Source organism: Temnothorax curvispinosus, unplaced genomic scaffold (assembly GCF_003070985.1).
Source record: "Temnothorax curvispinosus isolate PA1 unplaced genomic scaffold, ASM307098v1 QBEX01012454.1, whole genome shotgun sequence".
Classification (NCBI taxonomy): Eukaryota; Metazoa; Arthropoda; class Insecta; order Hymenoptera; family Formicidae; genus Temnothorax; species Temnothorax curvispinosus.
Genome location: NW_020222234.1, coordinates 1,332,285 through 1,358,724, shown reverse-complemented (window position 1 = coordinate 1,358,724; position 26,440 = coordinate 1,332,285). Strand labels below are relative to the sequence as shown.

Here is a 26,440-nt window from a genome sequence, read left to right as displayed (position 1 = left end):
AGCCTAAATTCAGCGAAATCGGTGAGGAGGGAGCTCTCCTTCAGATTTACCATAATAATAATCATTTGCAAATTCAATTTATCGCGAGTTCACTTTTCCGTATCTCCCAAGGTAATCTCTACGACGATCTCTACCTCTCCCGCGAGGAGCACAACGAGGGAGGCTCGGCTGGGCTCGGCCACCGCGCACGCGCGGAACTCGTTCCTCCACCTGAAACACTGGCCAACATTCACCAACATTCGCCGACGGCCGAGGCCGAGGATCGCCGAGGTGCATCGCGCACGCGCACAGGCGTGCAGGCGCGAATACGGTCGCTCGGCGCCGCCGCGCCGTTCCGTGAGTTCCGTCCGGTTTGCGTTTGCGTGTGCGTCTTCCCTCAGTCCACAGCAGCGTTCCGACTTGTCAGGTTGTGTTTTTCGTCGCAACCGGTGCTACGCGGCGGAACGACGATCCGACCACAGTACACCGCGTAACGGGAAGTGCGTCTCGCCAGACCCGACGTGTCTCGGTCCGGCGGTTCCATCGCGTCGGACCTCCCGCCGCCGACGATCAAAACATCGACCACGAGGCACCAGCCCCAGCTGAAACGCCGCTTCCTCGTCTCCTCGCGTAAACCCTCGATCGGGACAGCACGCGCCGCCGGTGAGTATTACGCAGCCAGGCCGCGTTCACCACGTCCACGTAATCGAGAGTATCGAAACTGTTCTATTATTAGGAAGCGTAGAGAAAAAGAGACGAGGAAAGAGAGAGAGAGAGAGAGAGGGAGAGAGAGGGAAAGCGTGGCTTACATTTCGGTCCGGAGGCGCGGCCGCACGCCTCCGCGTTCCAACCAATCGCCTGCGAGCTTTAAGCTTCTCCTTCGTTTACCGAGATGCGTGTGCATGTTCTTCGAAGACACCGTAACATTCTTTTCTCTCTTTCGCGGGCCTCCCGCCTTTCCCCCTCAGCCGTTCTCTCTTTTCTCCCTCAGGGACGACAAAGTTAAATGGACTCCGCGCGGAGAATCGACCTTGCAGTCGTTACTCCGTCCATGTTTGAAACGGGAGAGTCACGCTTTCTCGTCTCTGCGAAACGTGACGGCGAGCAATGTGGCACGCGGGATGTGTATCTGGATCTCTGCACGCGTGAGATTCGAATTACTACGTCGTGGGTTCTACTATATGCCCGCGGTGTAATAATTGATCAGTAAGAACCTAAGAACGGCATACGTGCCCGTTGACTACGCCAATGTATAGTGTTACGTCAACAGTAAATTAATAGGAAAATAACCACGTGAGACTCGAGATAATCTTCTGAAAAGTCTCGAGATTTTGAGATAAGGTGCCCTCCGCGCACAAATATTTTTACTGCTCGCCATTTATTAAATTATTTACGATGTCTTTACACTGAAAAAAAAAAATAGATCCAAGAAAATATTTTTTCACATAGTACCAATGGCTTATTTACTTAATATAATCACGTATTTATTTAGACACTTAATTTAAGTAAAAATATCTAATTCTAAATAAATATGTGATTATATTAAGTAAATAAGCCATTGGTACTATGTGAGAAAATATTTTCTTGGATCTAAGTATTTTTTTTTTTAGTGTAGTTCTTGTACTCAATTTTATAATTTATATTTATATCCGTGTCTATTTTTGAAACGTAGTTTAATTTTCTTTTGATACAATATCTTTTACATTCTCCTCTTTACTGTCAGTATAAAATAAATAAACAATAAACCAGTCATTTCTTTAGAAGAACTCCGCTTTTGAAAAGACCGTCTTTTCCCTAATTCGGAATGGGATGTTTACGTTCCGGATATTTGCATTCTTTTCCTTATACATTATTAAATATTAAAGGGTGAAATTTAAACCAATACCTTGATATTACGTTTACGCGAGCGTTACTTCTGTAATAACTTACGATAATTCACTCGTTTACGCGGAGTAAATTATCGTAAGTTACTACAAAATCCCGTTTACGCAAAGGAAATCCCGTTTACGCGAAGGAATTATCGTAAGTTACTACAGAAGTAACGCTCGCGTAAACGTAGTATGAGTCAAATAACAGTTTGTTATTTTTAACTACCGTGGGGGTACTTTAGTTTAGTCGAATCGGTTGAATTAATGCGTATTAAGTAGGAGCAGTGGTGACCTATATATATAGGAATGGTTAAAAAAGACTTAAATTAAGTATATCTAATTGATACTACGAATTTAACAGTGTATAGTTACTTGAAGCAATTATATAAACGTCTACAAGTACATTTCCCCCGGAGCAAAATTTCGGGTATTTACAACTACATTGATACCGCAGAATTCCGCTTGGTTTGGCAGATACTTTTTAACGGTGTCCGCGAGTGACATGCCATTACATTGCCAGACCTGTTCTATCGCTGATTGCATTTTTTTGTTCTACACACAAGCTGCGCGAGTAACTGCGTGAGTGGTGGCCGAGGAGAGGGAAGATAACGGGGAGAAGAATGTGTAGAAAGTACATTTTAAGGAGAGCAGATTTGTTGTTTCTTCGCTGCCGCCACCGCCGACGCCGCTCTCTCGGTGTCCACGGTCACCGTCCCCCCGTGCCACGTGTGCACATTTTAAAATGTCAGCCGTCGAGCCGAATCCAAAGAAATACGACGCTTTGCGGCGATTTAAACGAGCGTTTTTTTTATCGCCTCCGCGCCGCGCCGTGCATACGTCGCTTTCCAATCTAGTCGACGTCCGCATAATTTTACGAGGTATCAGCTATCAATATGTTTATTGCTTGCCGACGATCCGGATAGAATCGATTCACCGTAAGTTGGATAGAAACACGGCTTGGGATCTCGAGTGGCAGTTAGAGAAAGAAAAAATAGGATATCCTGTACACGTTTCGTTGTCATTTCTCGGAAAGAAAGGCGCTTTTCTAGCTTATCTCTAGCAAGAGGAGCACTTAAATGCGCCGTTAAATCAAGCGAAAATAGAGAAAATAAGTTATTCGCGCTTTTATCAGCCGAAACACATGAAGTGTGATTATATTGAGGTATATTGTTTATGACCAGGTACTGTTAACACTAAAGATTAGCATTATTGCTTTTCAAGCTAATAAAGTCGGTGAATGACTTTGTTATCGTATTAGAATTTTAAAGTTCCAAGCTGAAGATTGACCGTTTGATCGTCTCTAAAAAAAAAATCCCTTTCGCTATCTTCGGCTTACGAGCCGAATTAATGAATCTTTGTGAATTGCGCGAGCGTGAATCGTATTTTTAAACGAGTTTGACGAAGTTCATAAATGCGTGGATTTGAAAATTCAGCAATTCAGCTTCTATTCGACTTTAAGCCTTTGATTATGTATGAGTTCCGACGCGATTGCACGTCTTCCGCATGCTCCCCGTCACATTTGTTTGAAACAACGTAGAACGTAGCAGGATTCGACCAGTTCGAAGAGAAGGAAAGAATAACAAAAGCTACGATGCGCGACAGAGACGTGTATATTATTACGTAATACCGTACGGCTACGCATCTGAAATGCAAATGGACACGCCTGATCGTACCCGTCTCACAAAAGCAAAGTACAGTTAGGCAAATTCATTACGGCGTTACGTCAGTTCTGTCCAAATGTTTGTAGTATAAAGTATAACGATATGTAAGTAGCACGAAAGATAATATTTTCTCTGATAATGAGTGGAGTGTTTGCGGAAGGAACGGAAATTACGGAGGCAAAAAGGGAATCGTCTGGTAACTTAATAGAGTCATTGAATTGTATCTGTAGTCTGTACATATGCAAATGAAAATTTAGCACGTTATAGTGCCCTTTTGGATGCCACAATTCCGGCATTTTTCTCTCAATATTCTACGTTAAATCAAATAAACTCTATATATACATACTGGAATGAGTGTTCTATTGATTTGGCTGTTGCCAGTGCCAATCACATAAAAATGACTCAGTGCGATTGACCAATCAGGTAGTATTAGAAAGAAAGAAGAGTACACCCAAAAGCACCTCTCACTGGCAACAGCCAGACCGATGAATCACTCATTCCAGTATGTATAGAGTTCAGTGATTAAACAGGACGAAAACATCCGGCGCTGGACTCTTTATTTATGTATTTTTTTGGGTCAAAGTCCGCCTCTCAAAACAAGATTTATTAGACGCGACCAGCGACACACGTGTGCATGTTTCACGCACGCAAAGGCGATTGCACTTTTGCGGCTATCCAGACGGTTCATGCCGTGCGGTTAAATAGGGTGGCAGCTCGGGCGAAGAAAAGAGGAAGAGATGTGACGTAATATTTATTAGAGAAAATTATAGTAAAAGTTACATTTACGTAAACGGAGAAGAAGTAAAAGAGAATTCAGTCAAAACAAATTATGAAACTTCAGAAAGCCGAAATAAATACATGATTCAATCGACACGTGCTTAATTAAAGTACATATAAATTTTATTATTAAGACATAATTATACATTATAATTTTTGCACTTCTGCCTTTTCTCTTTGATAAATTAATTACGCTTGGCTCTTTTTCTGCGATTGTTTCATTATATATAGCACAAATAAATATTTAGTCTAATTTAATCTTTATTTATTTTTAGATGATAAATTGTGCAATGTAATATATAACATTTGTAGCGTTTTGTAATGAATTACAAAAATATGTACTGTGTACTGTATAAGCACGTATTATTTTAAAGGTTTAAAATTTCTGTAAATTTTTGTTAAATTATTATTTTGAGTCTTGCTCAAATGAAATTTAGCCTGAGATAGTAGCTACCGTCGCAACATGACGGAATGCATAATAGTGCAACATACCTAATAAATGTTCTCTCTCTGCGACCACTGTCATAAGTGTCACAGCAAAACAGTCACTGATATCGACCTTCCTTACATCACTCTTTCGTACTATGCGATTTATTTGGCCAATTTGTTTAAGTATTTAAAGGCGCAATTGAAGCATCTCATTATAACGAATCAAACAACCAGATATTTCGTAAATATAAGTCTTAAATTTAGCAATTAACTGTTTGAATTTAATAATTAATTATGTAGATAATATCCAGAAAACGTTGAATATTTATCTAAGAGAGAGAGAGAGAGAGAGAGAGAGAGAGAGAGAGAGAGAGAGCACTATTTCCTCTCGTAAAGCTTTTAAGAAACAAGATAGAATATATTAAATATTGTTTTTAATAATTAATTAATAAGTCACATGAGAAAAGAGGCGAGAAAACAAGGTTTTGAAATCGTGACACGTTTCGAAGACTTTCTACGTTTCATACTGTGGAGTAATCCATCATTAACATTGAATCTTAATAAAATAGCAGTTACATTTGAAAGTTCGACGTTTTCTTTAGACTTCAGCTTGGAGAATGCTTTTTCATGATAAAAGATGATGATAAATACATAGCAAGCGTTATCAATGTATAGTGTAATTCACGTTCGACGTTTTCTTTAAACCTCAGCACGTTTGGAGAATGCCTTTTCATGATAAAAGATGACGGTAAATACATAGCAGTATTATCAATGTGTACTGTAATTCGCGTGTAGGAAATGATGAAACATCCCTACAATCATAAATCCCACGTGCAAATTCCTGCTGTGAGATATTGCATTTATCTTGAACTTATTCTATAATTTCCAAATGATCGAATATCGCGTTTTCTTATATACATACGTATATGTCATGCAGATTGTTCCTGGATACATACAATTAAATGTCAATGTGTAGATATTTCACAATCAGACTGATTTAGTTAGACTGGGAATGATGTTAGGTACGATACGTAAAATAAATTAAAGTATATAAAATATATAATCGTCGATATATCAGATAAAAACGTTAATAGCAGAATGACGATTATTCTAGTTTATTAAAAGTCGCACGGAAGCTTCCATGTTACACAAATTTACTCTCACAAGTATTAATATGATTAATAATATATATATTTTTTTTTTCAAATATTGTTTATCATTAGGAAACTTTTTGATACATTTTATTGCTACTATTGATTCGCATTAATTTTAACTGTACTGAATATTTCACAATTATATCTATTGTTTCAAAAATATGGCTTTAAAATCTTCGTAAGTTTTTCCTTGAGGAATGAGGATTCTTTGTTCCTCATTTTACATTTCATAAACCTTCCTTGATCGAACAAGCCTTTATTGGCTCCCTTATTTCAAGGTAGGTCACAACAAGCTTCCTTCAGGAGGAGATGCAACCTTCTTAGCAGATGCGTAGAATATATTATAACCAAATATATAATTTCCAAAAGTCATCGGCACCTTGTTTTCATTTATGAAACAAGGCGGCCTTGGAGATTCAAGGAATCCTTCATGGAAGCTTCCTTAAAATAAGGAAGGACTACGAATACGAGTATAATTTAGTGCAAAACATGTTTTATTTAACAAAAGTTCAAAGTGTCGAATGAAAGTCCACGGATAAAAATAATCGGCTTCCTGTACACGCAGCAAGTTATTTTCCGTGCAGTATTACGAAACGTTTCTGTTTTAGCTATGCGCAACAAACATATAGTACTGTAGATTTCTTATTTATTTATTTATTTATTATCTACTTTTTATATGACGGTGATAAAAAAAAAATATTTAATTAACATTTAATCAGTATCATGAAAAAGAAAATAATAATTTGGAAGTTGATATGTATAAGTGTGAAGAAAGACATCGACTAAAACACCCTAAATCTATGATAATTTTGTAAAAAAAGGTTTAAGTAAAAAATTTATGTACCGTAAATCGCTATCTTAATTTTTTTTTTTTTTTAATAAATTAAAAATGCTCGCTTAATTTCCTAAAGATTTAATCGTTATGTTCCAAATTATATCTCGATACTTTAATATTATTTTCTTTATAACATACGCAAGCAAATTGTTAGCAAATAAGGATTGAAAATAATATCTTCTTTAAGGGAAAAATAAATGATTTCTACACGAAATATATTATTAATAAACGAATCTGTTAATGCAGCAAGTAACATTATATTAAATTAAGTTTTAAGATCTCTCTCTTTAATATTAATATATTTTATTTAAATATAAGTTAGCGATTATTTATGCTGAAAATTATTTATAGCTTGATAACCCTATTGTTTCAAAATAATAATATCGCGAATGGCCACGATGACTAAAATAGCAGCAATGATTTTCATTATTGTAACATTGTTGTTATTATCAGAGGTCAATATCCTTGAATAATCCATGTGTCATTATTTAAGAACCAGAAAAATTATCCATCATGAAAAAGTCGCTTCTATTATACGTATTATAATATAGTCGCGTATATTATAATATAATCATCTCTTTGCATTAGTAGTTTATGATATAATAAATATAACGTTATATAATGAACATGATTAGCGGACTACACGAACCTCTTTGGTCAATTGAGATACGTGCAGATGTACAAAAAAGTAATTATGATATAAGAGTGATTAGATTCTATTAGAGCTGTTTTACGTGATTACATAACATTATTATTACGTTATTATTATAACTGCGCACAGCTATATACGCTTGCACTAGAATTATATCTTTCCAACTGAAGTACGACGGAGACTGATTCTATATACACATGATTAATACACGCGTCACATCCATGCGACGGTCAAAGTCCACTGCAGCAGCAAAAGTGCTGAAATACCAGTTATAATGTGGAATCCGGCCTTGGGCAGGTGCCTTCGTTTAATTTCATTTCGAAACGGCAAATTTTCTCTTCGTCGATGCCTTGACGATTCGCAAATTTAATACCTACCGTGATTCTTCCTTGTATTTTTCTATAGGCAAATCACATAGTGATACATCGATAATTTAGATGCAAATTTCACTGTATCTTATTTATGTATGCATTGAGTGCTCAAGTGTTTTCAAGCAATCTCGCACACTTCACGTGGTTTCTCTATAATTTATACTATTCTTTTGGTTTAAATAAACAAAATTCTAATTGTGTGTTATTGTTCACGTAACACCAGCATTTATCGCCGGCAAATATCTGTAACTAGATACTGTGGTTTTGCACTTTTAACTCACGGACGGTTTCATTGCGATTGCGGTTATTTGTCTATTAACGAAATTCTATTGCGTAAAATACATACATCGCGGTGGGTGCATAGAGTCTTGCGTTATAGCGTAGAAAGTAGCTCCGTCATACTTCTCTTGTGGAGAGATACCTCCATTCGCCTCCTCCGTAATAAACCCGAAGGCCGTACCGTACAATGCATTGCAATTTAATCGCCGATTTCAGATCACCGACCGAAGAAAATATACCTGCTAATTCTATGAGATACTGATTATTATTTAATAATACGTAGTGCAGTATCAACTTTCTTATGTGTTATATGTACGAATATAAATTCGCGAGTGATGGTATTTGTGCGCGAGTTATTTTAAGTAATTTCTTCCTGAGAATCCGTGTAAAAAATCTTCAGCGAGTTAATCATTAAATCGATTTAAGTAAAATAAGTATAAGGCTTCATTCAAATAATACGCGTGAATAATAATACTAATATCAAATTATGCAATATAAAGTAAAATTTTTAAGAAACTAAATATTAATGCAATATAAAGTAAAATGTTTGAGAAACTAAAAAATAGATTATGTACAAAACGTTGTCAAAAATTATAGAAAATGAAAAGGAAAACTTTAATATCCGATTTCTGACCATGAATTCGGTGTATTTGTAATGCAGAATAGTTCGCAAGGCAATTAAGAAAAAAATTCGCATATTGATAGTGTGTCAGATATGCTTCAGTATATACTTGAGTTAATATTGGATTTTGGAAAAGCAGTTTGTCTTTTATTTCAACTGAGAGCTCTATATCTATTTCGTTTGCTCGAGTCCCGCAGCTTCTGACACAACTGCAATGTAATTTTAATTCTTGGTAGTGCGATACGTTAAGACCGTTACACAATAAGACAGTCATTTCGCAACTAATTGCGAAGTCTAATTATTTTTAACAATAGGAACGTATATTTCCATAGATAAATGACGTCGTGTGCACGATATTACGTTGATTATACATTTTGCGCGATGAGCGAGCGTATAATGTACATTTTCATCGTTATTGCTGTGTGCAATTAGAAGAAATATGTTTCGCGACGACATCAATATAATTTTGTTTTTATATTTCCCCTTGTTAACATTTAAATTTATTTTGATGATGCTTTACACCAATTACACAAAATAGTAATGCACTTTAAAATTACTTTATAAATTGCGGGATATTATAATCATTTTTATGCGAGACATATTATCAGAATTATTGATAAGGAAAAGAAACATAAGACTGATTTTCAAGGAATGTTTACTTGGCACTTTTGCTGCCTGAAACCTTCTATAAGTGATGTTATGATCGCTCTACTTTAATATTTTTTTATTTCAGTTCAATTTGCAACGCAAATTATGTAAGATCCAAAAGAGCATCAGGAAACAGGAAATTTGAATGCTTGAATTTTTTTGCTTGAATAATTCCAAGTGTGCTTAAACATTCGTTTAAGACCCAATTTAGCGTTAAACACATCGCAAATTCAAGTGTGTTATTTTTACACGTATAAACGTCTAAAAATAACACGTTAGACTGAAACTACTCTTTTTACATGTTTCTTTATGTCTTAAATTACGTCATTTAATACGTTTAATCATATTAAATTAAAAGTTAATACATTCAATCGTGTTAAATGACGTAATTTAAAACGGTAAGAAATGTGTAGGAAGAGCTTCAGCTATATTGGATTTTCAGTGTATGCGGATGCGATTCTAAAACATAATATTCAATTATGGATTCGACTTCAAAATTTCTTTCCTTGTTATGATTATTAGGCACTTGAATATTATCAGCCTAAGAACCAATTGGTCGCTATCTAATGCTGAATAGTTAATATTACGTATCGCTTCAAAACTGCTCATGACCGCGATGAATCGCTTTATGGAAAAATTTTTTGCGAATCGCCTCTCTTCAGTGATATGCAGATTGTTTTGCCGATTAAATTTCCGGCGAATCGTAATGGTTTCCGACGGAAATTACATCACATTTCTTTATAAAATATAATAGATTATATAAATAATCTTGTCATTAGTCGGGATCGCACGCATAATATATCTCATGAAATATTTATGTGTGGATTCGATCACGAAATAAGTCGCAAATTAATTCATTACAATAAGGCAAATAACAATACATGCTTCATCGTTTGCGTTTTTTTAGACTTTGAAAACGCGCTCAGATTAATTAAAAATGCGCAGCACATGTGTGCGTTTTTGCTGCACGCTGAAGTGCGCATGTGACTTGTAAATTGCGTTATTAGAGTCATGAATAGCAATCAACAGATCGCCGATAAGTTAGGCGTGTATATAAGTACGTTAATGAGAGTGCAGGATATTTACGATTTGTTTATCTGGTTCGCGCAATCAGTCTCGAGGCCGACAAGAATTTGGAGTAAATTCGTGAATGAGGAGGTAATCGTTGCGTATTGCCGCTTTTTGATAAGGAAGGCGTACGATGATATACGAAGTGGTATTAATCACTCGTTGCGGGTGTTTCGACGCGCGTCTTAATCGCGTCTGGTTCGAAGGTCGTTTCTTATACATGTTTGTTGCAGTTAATATCGAGCACTAACGCTATATTACACGAGATAATAGACCTGTTCTTTTTAATTGAACTTCTTGCACGGTTCATCTTTCCTCTTTTTCTTTTCACGTTGGAGAAAAAAAAAGAGAAAATATGAACTATGTGCAAAAAGTTGAGCTAAAACGAACAGGCCTTGTGACTCTTAGGTGCTGTAATGAGGAGCAATGCATTTTTTTTTTAACAACGATTGATTAGATATGATACTCACGTTTATTGCGTATTGCGTATGGCGCAAAAAGTAATCAACTCTTAGATAACATTAGATACCGGTTTATACAATAAGATATATATTTCATAAATGATTCCAATTTAGCGTTAAATATGTGGATACACAAGACAAGAGAACTTGTCTTTATTTTATTTTTTAGATGCTTATCTTTTTTAAAAATTTAATTATATTGGCAAATAAATGTTTTTATTTTTATTGCTACGACTGTTTCCTTATGGCATAATGTAAGGGATAAGTCAGAGTAATTTAAGAGCGTAATAATTTCTTTTACATTTATAATCTTGTGTTAGAATATGTCAGTATAAAATTTGTTATAAAGATAGCATATAAATTAATTTGTTACAAAATATAACTTCTTGTATCTTACGCAATAACAAAAACGTCGTTATTGCAATTAACAGTGATTCCTTTCATGACGTAAGCACCCACTAAGAAGGAATTTTTAGAAATTCGATGCCTAAGCGGATGAAAAGGGGTAAAATGTGTTCACGGATTCTCCTCAATATCTCTTAGGTCTGATGAGATATCGACTTGGTTTTCGTAGTTGTTTTAAAGTAGTTACATGCCGTAGCGAAGCATCACGGGTATCAAGCTAATAATAATATTCTATCTTGGATTTTTGTAACAGGAAATTAAATAAATAAACATAAGCGTTTTTTCTACAAAATAGATGCAAAATTATGTATCGATGAATAAAGAATACTTGGACTATACATAAGTTAATTCACTCTTCCTTTATGCGCAGAATAATATTATAAGCTTATTAAAAACACGTATCGATTATGCGTATTGATTTATAAGTCGGTAAAAAATTTAAGCTTACATAGGGTTTTATTATTTGATTTTTATTTATTTATAAAATACGTTGATTATTATTGTCTTCTTATGGAATAGAAATATTAAAGAATGTAATTATATTCAATTTTACATTTTTTTAATGCATAAACTTGGTAATAAGTTAACAAACCTCTATAAATATAATTGTTTAATTTACATTGCAAGGCCAATAGTTGAATCATTATATAGACTTTGTATTGTCCTTGAAACATCGAGGAAATGCCAATATATTTTTTTAAACAAAGAACTATAGCAAAATAAGATGATGAGAAGAAGATTGCGAAGAATATAGAGACGAGAAAAAACAATGATTAATATTACTGAATGCTTTTGTTATCAAAATTAAAGAAAAACAATATAAATGATGATTTACGAAAAAAGTGAATTATTATTTCGAATTATATTATATTGTTATTGTAAATTATATTGTTATTGTAAATTATATTATTATTGTATTGTTATTTGATTGCATATCATTGATTCTTTTATCATTGCATTATTGGAATATTAAAAGCCACGTGGTAATTATTAATATAGAAAATTATGTAGGGAGACATGCAAATGAATTGCAATTTAAGAATTAAATATCATCAAACAAATATCGAAGAGCAGCTATTGTATTAAATGAATTTTTTGCTATTATTCAATGAGACATCGATAGCAAAATTTCTATTCTTAGCACGTGTTTGCGACTAAATAAACATGTGTTTGACGCGCTGTCGAAAATAGGCTCGTCTCTCGTCTAAATGATAAAGTCCTCGTTGGTAATATTGCGCGTTATCATCCAGACATCCAGACAGAAATTACACCGATAGGGAGATATCTTGACGTGGTTTCTCACACACAAGATACTTCACATTCACGTTGTGATCGAATCTTTTATCAGCGAACTCATTATATCTGGGTTAAGAAGGCATGTAACGTCTAAAACGGGTAAAAGAAATTGATTCTATTTTCAAATTACATAGGAAATTTAGAAATATCAAATTCTAGTCTATTCTAGTCTTAAAAAAAGTACAGATAATGCGTTTATTTTAGGCAGCGAACAAAACAAAAGATACAAGTATCGATTACCACATAAGTGCTGGTCTACAACCTTGCTTTAAAGGATATATATTTAAGCTCTAAGCCGTAAGAAATTGACCAATTACAGGCTGCATTCCGATATTCATTGTCAGCAACTTTCAGTACTGAAAATCTATAGTATATGTGACGTAAAATATAGATTTGCAGTACTGACAGTGAATATCGGAATGCAGCCACAGTCGAGTATTCTCCTCACATTCCACTGTGATTGGCCAGTTTCTTACGGCTCAGAGCTTAAATACCCTTTAAAGCAAGGAGGCCAGCACTAATGACATAAGCACTAATCGTAAGTCATTGATTATATAAATCTGTACATAGTAATATTTTAAGCATAGGTAAGTAAAAGACGATAAATTAGCAATTATTTTCTTCATAAAGATCAACACAGTAGAAGCGGAAACTTTGCTACTAGACATCAGTATTATTATAACGTATCATAATTGTATAAATCGATTGACGTCAACGAGCGATACTACGTCTTCACGTTTGTTTTGTGAGCAATTATCATCACAAAGTTTGCACAATTTTCATTGGAATCCACGGGAGGGAATATATAGATCGCGCTGATTAACGCATCGCAATTATTTTTGATCCGTGAAATTTATCAGATTTTTACATATAAATTTAACAAATTGACATTGCACGACTAGTAAAAAAATATATAAACTTTTTCCTTGATTTTGTAAGCTGAGAAATGTATTTATTTCGAACCAACGCAAAGTGAAATAAATAATATATAAATCATTCTTTTTTTTAATGTAGATTTTTTTATCTTATTTCTCACAGTCAGACGGAATATCTATTCCGTGTATAAATGCGATAAAGTAGTTACTAAATGTATTCGATCGAATTTGTTAGTTATATGAGAGAGTCTACTTGCAATTTGAGTTTCGGATCCGGAAAACTTTGAATAGCATTTGTTCAATATCTATATGGGAAATGGCTTGAGAAAATTTAGTGGATCTTTGGAATTTCAAGGTTTGAAATTAATTACAGCCCATGGTAGGAAAGTCATTTGTGGACTTTCAAGGTTTGTGTCAAACCGCAATATATGGTTAAATCGCGCACGTGGTTGTTTCAGCAGATCAAAGATCATTCAAGATTGCGCTAACGATTTTCACTTTGCTGGTGAAAGATCTCGTTGACTTAATGATACGGTTTACATCAAGAAGGGTTAGATAAGGAAATTTGCAAGTACGATTAACGTCATTAGATAGATATTTTGCATCGTCGAGTAAAGTTCAATGATAAGTCATGCTGCGATAGTAAATCATTGGAGATATTGGGCGTCTGCTTACGTACTGATCAAATGATGAAAAGTGCTATATCTGCACGATGAAAGTACAAACTTTCACTTATTAGTTTTATCTTTCACTAAGTATCATAAAAAAGTTCTTCAACGCATCTTCGATGTCATAAGAGCATTAACGTAAGAGAATAACGTATTATAAAAGTGTTATAATGCTTTCTCAGGTGCAAAATAATAGACATTTAAAAAATGACTTTTTAAGACTTCAAGTGATGCACATGGCACACAAGTAACACTTCACGACAACAAAGATATTAAATTCGTAAGAAATCTTCGTAAAGAATTGCATGGATAGCAATAATCGTTTCCGCTGACAATTACGTTTTCTTGTGGTCAGTTCATTCTTTGTCTAATCAGCTTTAGTAAAAATATTCAGGAAACAAAAAGTCAAGCAGAAATTCTAATCTCAAGATATTTAAAATTATACATCAACTAAATGCTGTAGACACTTTATAATCTGATAAATTTATATTTGAATGTTTATCTTATAAAAAGTTTTATCTTAATCACGGATTTATTTTGTCAGAAGTGTGACATGTGATAATATATATTATTATGTGTGTGACGGCGGATGAGAGGCAGGCTTGAAGAGTAAATCAAATTATTTTAATAACGCGCTCATCGGACAAATTTCAGGATTAAATATCTGAACTCGATTTAGATTCGTAATCCTCTTTATCTAACGGGGTTACGCACGATAGGTGGTTGTTTACGTAAGCGCGAGGGTTTAAAAACGAGAGAAAGAGATAGAGAGAAGGGAAATAGAGGCTCGCTGCACGTGACTCGCATTAACGTCGAGATTGAACCTCTATAGACTGGTTTGATTAAGGTTATCATTGTTCCAATACTCTTTGCGCGTTTCAGAAACGCTATACTCGACTCCGTAGTGATCTCTGACGCATAACGCGATAAACTTGGACCCGTGTCTACATGTGTGCGTTTTTGCATACGCGTATTTCACAGTGCTCACTGTCGAGACACTAATTGTCTTTACTTTTTCATGTTATCGTAACGACGGAGACAAGGCGTATCGCTTATAGATCCCAATAGTCGTAACGCGATATACAATAGAATCTCGCGCGTGAAAAAAAACAAAAAATTGTTAATTTTCAATGTCCGACCAATGAACGCTTTAAAAAAATATATTTTATTTTATAATTCGTGTTTCGACGTATTATATATTTTTTCATAATGGTTTTTACAGAACCGTAATACCTGTACTTAACTTCAAACTTAAAAATGAGTTATACCCGCAGCTAGCTGTCAAGCTTTGTGCAATTTAAATTTAATTTACTACTTGATGAATTAATTTAGTGTTGTATACAATTTTATAATTACGCGGATTTAATTCGTTCAAAACTCTATACGCTAGCTGCGTACCGCAGGGGGGCGACGAAAGCGCTATCTGGGCGGCACAATTCTACAACTTTTGGGTCTTTTCGTCGCCCCCCGAGGTACGCATCTAGCGTATACATATTTACTGAGCAATTTTGCCTCTGATATCGCAAGTTTTTATCATCCATTACGTAAGTCCGTCTAGTACAAACGTTCTGCGTAATTGTTTCCGCATAAATTGCATTTGTCATTGACTTTGAAATTATGATTGTCATTGATTAAGGTGATCCTAAAGCCGTGATCCTAGCCGGTTTTTTTCGGTTTTTTTCTTAGCACTAATCTTTTAATTGGCTTTATAGAAATGCAAAATTCTTGTCTAGAATTAAAGTACGCATCAAAATCTAGGTCATGGTGGTCGAATTTATATCGAAAACGAAAAAAAAATTAATATTTTTGGTTATACGTGACGACCACCACATATAAATTCGACCACCATGACCTAGATTTTGATGCGTACTTTAATTCTAGACAAGAATTTTGCATTTCTATAAAGCCAATTAAAAGATTAGTGCTAAGAAAAAAACTGAAAAAAAACCGGCTAGGATCACCTTAACAGCTGGTTTTTGTTTTTCCGCGATACTTTTTGTGAAAAACTTTATTACTAATTAATCCCCTAGGTGAATAGAATACACGTGTATATCGCAGACAAATGAACCGTGGTACTCGACCTACTTATTGGCTTGGAAGAAATTTGCTCGATGTAGTTTATTTGTCACGATGGCACCGACATTCGTACGATTATCGAGCATATTTTTTAACTTGAGTTAAAAGAATGTATGAAAAGCGGCAAGCCCCCCAACATTGTTTCTCTTATCAGCGGCTTATCATGCAAGCGACTATTATATTTTGAATTGATAACAGGCGACCAATAAGATCGTCCAGCTAACTCACACCTACCAAGGACAAGACGCAGCCTGAGTAGTCTTCATTATGATCGTCGAACCGATTAGCCGTCGCAAACACCTTACTGTCGAATTAATTTTACGAGCGAGAGATACGGCGCAGCGTGGTAGATCCGAACGCGTCAAGAGATCGTGCTCAGTTATTCGTTAAGTTTATGACGGCTCTCCTAACGGGACGAGTCGTTGTTCAAAGTCCAAGGTTATTAGACGCATTCGCAAACGAGTATGGTTACTACCTGGGAATTGCGAATTGCTCATCCATGAGCTGAGGAGGATTTGGATTTTTCTCGAGAATATTTTCATGTAAAAGAAATTAGATAATATTTATACGAAGTTATTATTTATAAAAGTCGTGTAGCATTGCGTAAAATTGGACAAATATAAACATGTTACTTATATAATATTCTATTAGGCATTTTATTTAAGGATGTCTCATATCATTTTTCATCACTTTTAGAGAACATATATTTCCTGGACATTCCTAAGTTTAATTAAAATATTTTTTTGAAGTTGAAATTCGAGAAGACAGCATTATAGACTTTTACTGAGCGACGTGTCCGACATTTGTTACATTGCTAGTGAACCGGCTTTCCTGGTGAAATCAGCAGGAAAAGGACCCTCGAATGAATCAAGTAATGCACTCTCGCTAAAAAGTCTTCGATCTGAAAGCGTGACGAACTGTCCACATATGTAGGTATGTGTCCGATCGCACATCCTCCTCGAATTATCGTTAATTACTCTCCTCTCTCTCTCTTTCTCTCTCTCTCTCTCTCTCTCTCTCTCTCTCTCTCTCTCTTTCTCTCTAAGTGATGCTAATATTTTTGCGACTTATAAGCAAACTTACGCGAGCGCGCGCGCGTGCGGGTTTCGTTAAATTAATCACATATCTCATATTGATCAGAAGCCGTCATCGAGACGTTCCTCTCTGCTCGTTCTCCCGATATTCCTCTCCATCATAACTCGAGTGGAAATCGAGTGAAACGCAGACGGACTTTCTATTTCGCACGCAGCGCGCTTTTGTAACGCGCGTATGAGCCAAAATTGTAACACGGGAGAAGACCGCCCTCAGCTCTTGATCCTTGGTTCACGTAACATCCTTTAATCGGTTCCGAACGCTTCGCATTACGCTCATGTTCCGTGATCTAGAATATATATATTTATTATTTTTTAAAATGAATTTTTTGCGCAGGACTTTCACTTCGCAATGACTGCCAACTCGCGTAATATGCTATTATTGCTCGATGACGGAAATTAATCCTATAAAGCAATAATAAAGCAATAATTTGACGCACGAGATAGAAAAAAGTGAGAGGCTTTTATATATTTTATATTAAAAAAAAAATACACCTGAAGCAGTCGCGATTTTGTACGATGTGTAGTAGCACCGTATTTTAATCTACAAATTAAAGGTTTGATATAAATGTATTATTAATTATAGCAGAAGCTCATAGATATTAATATTTTACAGGGTATATTGCTTATTAATTACATATGTGATAGATGACGGTTCTAAGTTTATCGTGTTAAATATGCGGGATTTTTATTATAAAAACTTATTTTTTCACATACTAATAAATCTTAGTTAATAATGCTTATTTTTCGTATGATTAATATTTTGACTTAGCATTCTGAATTCTAATAGATTTTTTTGTTTTATTTTAAGGCTCCTATTTTCTACAACTCGCATTGAATTGATGTCAAAATCGAGAATATGAAAATTTTTTGCTTACAATATATAAATTATTTTTTTTTATTACTTGCATTTAATAAATTATACTGAAAATTGACTTTCTTATAATTCTGTATTGATGAATGGAGGTAGATCTCACGACGATTTTAATTAAGATTTACAGTAATAATAAAACTTACAGCTTCTTAATATACGAGTGTTTTTGATATATTTTATCAATTTATATTCTCAAAAACGTGTGCGGTGATATGTGAAAAAGTCAATTTTCACATCAATGTCAACAAACATTTTGATGTATGTTGCACGAAAAAGATTCCGATGTCGTAACTCGACGTTGCGACAAAACAGGAGCATTAGGGACTTAAGGCCCGGGCACATAGAAAAACTTAAGCAGTAAGACGTTAGCAGTAAACAAATCAGTCAATCACAGTCAAGAACTTAAGACAAAACGTAAGCAGTACCGAATCCATACCGTTGATTTCCTTACTGCTTACGTCTTACTGCTTAAGTTTTTCTATGTTTCCGGGCCTTTAACCTTTAGACCGCCGGAAAGCCTAAATATAGGCTCTACGTATGATCGGAACTTTGTATATGTTATATATAAGATATAAGCACAACAATTTGAGGACTTTCTAAGAGGATTAAAGCTCATCAAATGCCGGCGCTCTAAAGGTTAAGAATATTGCGAATGGAATTTATAGTTTCTGTAAAAAGAATGGAGAACGGTGGGAGGGGGAATGAACAAAAGTTGTGTGCGAAGTTTTAGACCGAGGATAAATACAGTCGCTATTAGGTATTCCTTTGAAAAGTCGAATATGTGCTTGACCTTTATAAAGTAAGTCCACGGTGGACGGCGATTTGCAAGAGTACACCGAACTCGTTACCACACGATGGCCTGTATTTACCAGCTTGGCGACGTTCTACAACGCGTTCACGCACGCACTCGTGCGCACCGCAATTGCAGCTTTTAAGTAAGGTCAACTGGTGCATCTGCGTTCACTCTGCATCGTTGTCATGCACCGCAACGATCGCGCAACTCGTCACGACGAGATTGCTTTTTCTCTGTCGTTTATCCGACGTATCTCTTTCTTGAAAGAACTGTGATATTTTGCCTCATTATCCAGTAAAAACTAGTTTTTTTTTCTTCATTAAACTTTAACTTTTATATATTAGCATTCTGGACTGGTATACGGATATCCTGATATCCTTGTGTTCTGGACCTTGATGTGCTCTCGATGCTGTTTTTTTTCCATCATTCAGAACACCATATTTTATTTAACACACTGCGCGGACACCGTGTTTTTAGAGTACTCATCCAGACACCTTGGGACTAATTTTAAGTCCAAAGGGTTTTTGAAAGCGTGTTTCTGTGTTACAAAAAATCTATAAAAATTCATGTATTATCTTTCACAAAGTGATTTCTATAGATAGGCCGGAACTGTTGCAATTTTTTTTAAGTGTTGAAAACTGTAAAATACGAAAAATCGACTGTGCCTTCACTGCAAATCCAAATGTGTTATTTTAGCTGATGCTCTTCTTACACATTTCTTGCTGTTTTAGATGCAGTCATTTAACACGGTTGAACGTATTAATACGATTAAACGTGTCGATTTATAGTGAATTAAAAGGCCCAGCGTTAATTTATTTTACTTCGTACTTTATCATTTTAATGGCAATGCGAGCGTAAGCTATAAGTCGTGAAGAATATTAATTCTTATATAAATTTCAACGTACGAATTTTACAGGAAGACTAACGCAGGATGGCGGAAGCCCATTCGGCCGTAGCATTCAGCTTCTCGATAACACACGAAGGATGGGACGTAAACTTCGATCGAGAGGTGCTCCATTTGGTCTGGCTTTCTGGTATACGGTCGTGGAAGAAGAGATTATTCCGATTTCAGGTGAGTCGCGGTGTTCTGACGAGCACCAATTTGAACGTCTTTTATACCAGGACAAATATCGAATACGAATATAAAATAATGAATATTATTAACGTATATCTTACCATTCGTTCTGTTCACAGAACAATCTTAAAAGTGGAGTTTATCCGGCTTCTTTGGAGAGCCTATGGGTCACTGTGATTTTAGTAACGGCGATACACTTTGCTGGTTACAAGGTTCCGTATGACCTCGTCGGGAAAGTTTCACCGTATCTTTCTGGGTAAGTCTATATAATTTTACGTTTCAATTACAAATTATTTACGATTCATTGCACGGATTAGCAATAATTAATAATTGTTATTTCTTTCGACAGATCGTCGATACTCGCGCACCTAGCAGGTTCCTTCGTGGTCGGACTGTTTTTATGGTTGGCGGTCATATACGCGATTCGGTATACGCTGAAGCTGTTACTCATGTACAAAGGATGGATGTATGAAGCAAGAGGCAAAGGTCGCAGGCCATCGAAGTTCACCCAAGTCTGGCTCTTGCTGGTGAAACTGTTCTCAGGTTGGCATAAGCCCATGCTGTACAGCTTCCAAGGATCACTGCCACGATTGCCGCTACCGACAGTACCTGATACTATGAAACGGGTTAGATCAACGTATTTTATGATCTTATGTTAGACATGAATGAGTATGTCATTTCTCGTACGCTTAAATTGAATTCGATATTATCGTTAGTCCAGTGAATGTTTTAATCTAGCTCTTAGCTTTAGTCCACAACTTTAGGACTCTAGGCCCATTTCTCTTTAACATTGTAGTGGAAAAATCAAAGTATTGTACATTTAAATAGTATCTGAGGAGCGTACGGCCGTTGCTCGACGACGAGAATTACGCTCGCATGGAAAGGCTGGCCAACGAGTTCCAGAACGGCATCGGAGTCAAGCTGCAGCGTTACCTGGTTCTTAAATCTTGGTGGACCACCAACTATGTATCCGATTGGTGGGAGGAGTACGTTTATTTGCGCGGAAGATCGCCTCTAATGGTCAACTCGAATTTCTATGGAATCGACGCCATCCTTTCGCATCCAACGAACGTGCAAGCCGCGCGAGCCGCAGCCGTAATATATTCCTGCTTACAATATAGACGTCTTATCGAACGCCAGGAATTGGAACCGGTTAGTTATTTTTTTTTTGTTAGTTTATTATTACATTTTTACACGAAATGAAGAGATTTTCGTACATATTAGTATATTGTATGTTGTATCACACAAGTTTAATCACATAAGACTTATATTTCAAAAATTATGTACATTTTCAGATTCTAGTACAAGGAATAGTACCATTGTGTTCTTGGCAATATGAAAGAGTGTTCAATACTACACGAATTCCAGGAATTGAAGTTGACAAAATCGTGCATTATCAAGATGCTAAACATGTTGTAGTGTATCATAAGGGCAGATATTTCAAAGTTTTAATTTATTACCGTAACAGAATTCTTCAAGCCTGTGAGATAGAACTGTAAGTTATTATTATTTTATTGGTATGCATTTTTATTACACGCCTGTAATACAATAATATCGTTTTATAGTCAGATTCAACAAATTTTGGATGACGATTCAACACCATCGGAGGGAGAGGAGAAATTGGCTGCTTTAACAGCTGGCGAGAGAACTGCCTGGGCGCAAGCCAGGAAAGACTTCTTCACGAAAGGTGTAAATAAGGCTTCTTTGGATATTATTGAAAAGGCCGCATTTGTGGTCGCATTGGACGATGTACCTTATGAATATGATCCAGTACGTTATCTAATAAAATAAAAACATTTTTGAACAATATATAAATATTAATTTGCAAACTCTAATATAATTATTACAATCATTTCGTGCTTTAGAAACACCCAGAAAAATTAGATCGTTATGGTAGGATCCTGTTACATGGAAAAGGATACGATCGATGGTTCGATAAATCTTTTACGCTATGTATTGGAAACAATGGCAGAGTGAGTAATATTAGTATATCTTTATAATGGAATTATTAGAATTGATTATCATTAGCTTCAATGTTTTATAAAAATAATTCCTGTTCGCAGATTGGCTTCAACGCAGAGCATTCTTGGTGAGTATACACTTTATGTGAATTTTGTACAAATAATAAAACCATTGATATTTTTATAAAATTTTTTCTTATATGAAGAAATAATTTAAAAAAATTATGCATATATTTTTAATATAAACAAACATAAAGCACGTATTTGTTATACACAATATATTACGAAGCATTAGACCTATATTTTTATCAATATAAAAAAAATTGATTTACATACTTTATGTATATATTGAAACACTGCATATAATGATAAGTAATGAGCAGGGCAGATGCTGCAATCATGTCACACTTATGGGAGTACATAGTATGTTCGGAGTTCCTGGACCGACAGTAAGAATTACAATCCATAGCTCATATTATTTATTTTGCATATCTATCTCTTCTTCTGCTTCTGAAAGAGTTGTATATTACTGTCTATTTCTTGTCTATTAATTTTAAGTCTATTTCTTGTGTGTCAAGGACTTATATGGAAATAGTTTGGATTGCGAAATATATGTACATATATATTTTTTTTATTTAAAAGATCTTTTTTAGCAAATCTTTAATGTCTTCGAGCGTTCTTCATCTTTAAAGCAGCAGTCATCTTTAAAGTTCTATGGGGTTCTTACTATGCTTATGTTTCAGTCTCCCAAATCCTAAATATTACGTTTCCTGGAGGTTACCTTTCTCTGTCGGATACTTTATACTGACGACGAGTGCTTTTCACGTTTCTCTTTCGCATTTTGTCTTTAATGTTTCTTTCTTATATGCTTACTAGGGCTGATGCACCAGTGCTCGGAACTCTATGGGAGTTTATTATGGCTGCTGATAATGAAATCGGGTAATTTTTGTTGTGTTCTTACACGGTTTGATGGGCAAATTACTAACTACTCATTTGTATCATTCCTAACAATTGTATAAGTTCTTTTGCGTTTTAATCAATTGCGTTTTAATTATTATTATATAATGATTGACTCTCTTTTATATTTTTATAAGCGTTTCTACATTAATTTTCGCTTGCTTGCTTTTTAATATGTCAAAATATAATTATCTGTTTAATCGTTATCATGTTATAAATATATGATTAAGACTTTTAAATAAAAAGTTATTACCTAAGATGATTGAATGAAACTGTTGATTAGTTTAATTAGTACATACAATAAAATATATTTAGATTTGCATGATATTGTGAAAAGAATATTTGGAAAGTAAGGGCCAATTAAATCAATTTGCTTTGTTGATTTTAAGTTTATTTCAAATAATTTATTGATAAACAATAATAGTAAACGTAATATTTAGTCTTTACTTTTCAAATAAAGCATGATAACGTAGTTTTCTTCATGAATTTAGCTCTTTCAATGAAGTAAAATATTGAAATTTAAAATTTCCTATTATTTAAAAAATGTGTATTATTCTCAGATATAAAGACGGACATAATGCAGGTACTCCGGAATTTACACCTCCGGCTCCAACTCGATTACAGTGGGATTTAAGTGGCAAATGTATTGAAGCTATTGAACAATCTTATCAGGTAATAATAATTAATCTCGTTCCACCTAAATATAGCGCATATACTATATTTAGCAAGTATAATAATATTTTATATAACAATTCATTTTTTAAACTCGACAGGTAGCGCATAGTATATTGAACGATGTTGAATTACGTATTTACGTGCACGATACGTATGGCAAAGGTTTGATGAAGGCTCATTCCATATCACCAGACGCTTATATACAAATGGCGTTACAATTGGCGTATTACCGCGATGCTGGCAAATTTAATTTAACTTATGAAGCTTCCATGACGAGATTGTTCCGAGAAGGTAGAACAGAAACGGTCAGACCGTGCACCATTGAATCTTCTAAATGGGTGAAAGCAATGGAAGATAAAACAACAACGGTAAAAATAAAATAATAAATGAAAAGATATAAAGATTTTCCTTCTTCGTGCACTAAGCGATTTCTCTTTTAATATAGGTAACAGAAAAAATCAAATTGTTAATGGATGGAGTAGCGAGACATCAAAAAGGTTATCAAGATGCTATGTGTGGTAAAGGAATAGATAGGCACCTGTTCTGTTTGTATGTAGTATCGAAGTACTTAGAAGTAGATTCACCATTTTTGAAGGTAATTGTTTTATAATCCTTTGCAATACAATAATCGAAATGTAATCTTATTAAACGCGATGAATGCTTCTATTATAGGAAGTTCTAAGCGAGCCATGGAGATTATCAACATCGCAAACTCCACACGGCCAAACTTCGAAATTGGATTTGAAGAAGTATCCTAATTGCATTTCAGCTGGTGGTGGATTTGGTCCTGTGGCCGATGATGGCTATGGCGTTTCTTATATAATTGCGGGAGAAAATCTTTTATTTTTCCATGTTTCTAGTAAACGATCTTCGTCAAAAACGGTAAAATAATTAATGTTTTCAGTTTCATTACTATAACCATCCTTTTATATTTATTGTTCTTTAAATATTTGCATTGTCTTTATTATATTCCATAATTGTTCATTTATATTAAAAGATAATGTAATGATAATTATATCTCCTGATAATAAAATAATTTCGTTATTTTTAGGATGCCGCCAGATTTGCAAAACAAATTGAAAAAGCTCTTGGCGATATGAAAGACTTGCTAGAACAGAAAAAGAAAATACATCAGAACGGATCTGCGTAATTTATTCATTCACCTGTAGCGGCGTGCAAAAGTAATTATAAACTGCGCAATGAAGCGGGATTTATAACTCCAGATAACTTTTCTTGGCTTATGGAAGGATTTAACAATGTAAACATAATTTAATGCTTAATATAATTTTCTTAAGGCAGTTTTTTCATAGGCAATTATTTTAGTAAAGGTTATAGGAAAGAATAATGGGCCCAAAATTTAAGATACGTTATAGGCATTGCACATATAGTAGATTTTTATAGAATCATTTCACGTTTGTCACATATATACAATATATATATATATATATATATATATATATATATATATATATATATATATATATAATATATTTATATATATATATCATTATCATAAATATCATCTTTATTATTAAATAATCGTTTATAAACTGACAATTTATGCGTGATTTATAACAATATTGCACAGCAGAAGTGTGCATAAAAGTACAAGTACCAAATCTCCATTGCTTGCTGTACAATACTGCAAATAAAAAAATATTTGACATTAATATATGACTGCAGGAACATAAAAAATGATTGTAAATTTCATTACTTATTAAAATTGTTGAAATTCTTTACACATGTGATATAAAGAAATATGTTATCAAAGTTAAAGTTTTTAGATATTGATAACCGAATTTCGAAAGATTTACTATGAGTACATATTATTACATTGCATATCTACTGCAAGAAATGGTTTTATAATTTCATTATGCGTATATATATATATATATATATATATATATATATATATATATATATAAATATGTACTATATCCTATCATAATTTAACATCAAGGAGTCATTTGTATGCAATGCAATTTAAGCATATGAGAAATTATATTTTCTCCATGAATATGCACAAGTGGTAGACAAGTATTGCCTATATCTTAATATGAAGAGACATCTCAATCTATATCAGTCTCATCAATTTAATACCCGATGAGATAGGGATGTAAAACTACGAATATGTGATTACTCTTTCTTTTTTAAGCAAACGTTTAAGCGATGCCATATATTAATATGTGCAACTTATCAATGCAAAATATTTTAACTATAAGTAATGACTAACTGTAAGCGATTTTATAACTTAGAACGGAAGCGATTACATTCTCCTATCACATATTTGTTAAAGGTATATTTAAAGATATTGGTGCTTTTTTTAAGCCTTGTTATTATATTTGGTGGTGTTATAATTAAACATTATTGAGATATTTAAGCGCAAGAAAGATATGAAATGCAAGATGATAAGATAGGAATATACATAACATTTTTGTACACTTAATTTCATCTTTGTACATTGAATGAAAATTCTGATAATGATTGTAAACATTAGATGTGAAATTGTACAATAGAATTTCGTCTGTTAGCTCTGTAAAGCAACTCTGACACCATTGTACATAGAATTTCTATGAAAATTACAACTACATTGCGGAAGGTAGACTGAAAGATCTAAAATATGCTTACCAATCAAGAACAAAATATGTAAAATATTTAAATATTGGCAGGAAAAGAAACACTATCAGATATTTGCAAAGCATTCGAAATATTTTTGTACAATATTGACAATTGATCAATAATTCATTTTATACCGTTTATTGGAATATTTATATAGAATTCTTTTTTATTCCATACAAAAATATGTAATATTTGATCATAACATGAATGTACTGTAATATAGAATAAATAAAAACAACTACGGTCGTTTACTTTAGTAACAATTACATTT

The 26,440-nt window shown here is 34.2% G+C and overlaps 1 protein-coding gene across 2 annotated transcripts; it reads left to right on the top strand.

Moving 5' to 3' along the window:
* Positions 1–346: 346 nt before the first annotated feature.
* On the top strand, positions 347–26,420 carry LOC112462486 (carnitine O-palmitoyltransferase 1, muscle isoform). 2 transcript variants are annotated; one of them, XM_025028288.1, is made up of 15 exons: positions 347–642; positions 19,799–19,954; positions 20,077–20,213; positions 20,307–20,583; positions 20,786–21,109; positions 21,253–21,452; positions 21,523–21,727; positions 21,823–21,930; positions 22,021–22,046; positions 22,795–22,857; positions 23,436–23,547; positions 23,649–23,918; positions 23,996–24,145; positions 24,223–24,432; positions 24,602–26,420. In XM_025028288.1, the coding sequence occupies exons 2-15, from the start codon at positions 19,814–19,816 to the stop codon at positions 24,698–24,700; spliced, it is 2,322 nt and encodes a 773-aa protein (XP_024884056.1). In that variant the 5' UTR covers positions 347–642; positions 19,799–19,813; the 3' UTR covers positions 24,701–26,420. The 2 variants fall into 2 exon arrangements, with proteins under 2 accessions (XP_024884056.1, XP_024884055.1); XM_025028287.1 differs by lacking the exon at positions 22,795–22,857 and adding an exon at positions 22,302–22,367.
* Positions 26,421–26,440: the final 20 nt, after the last annotated feature.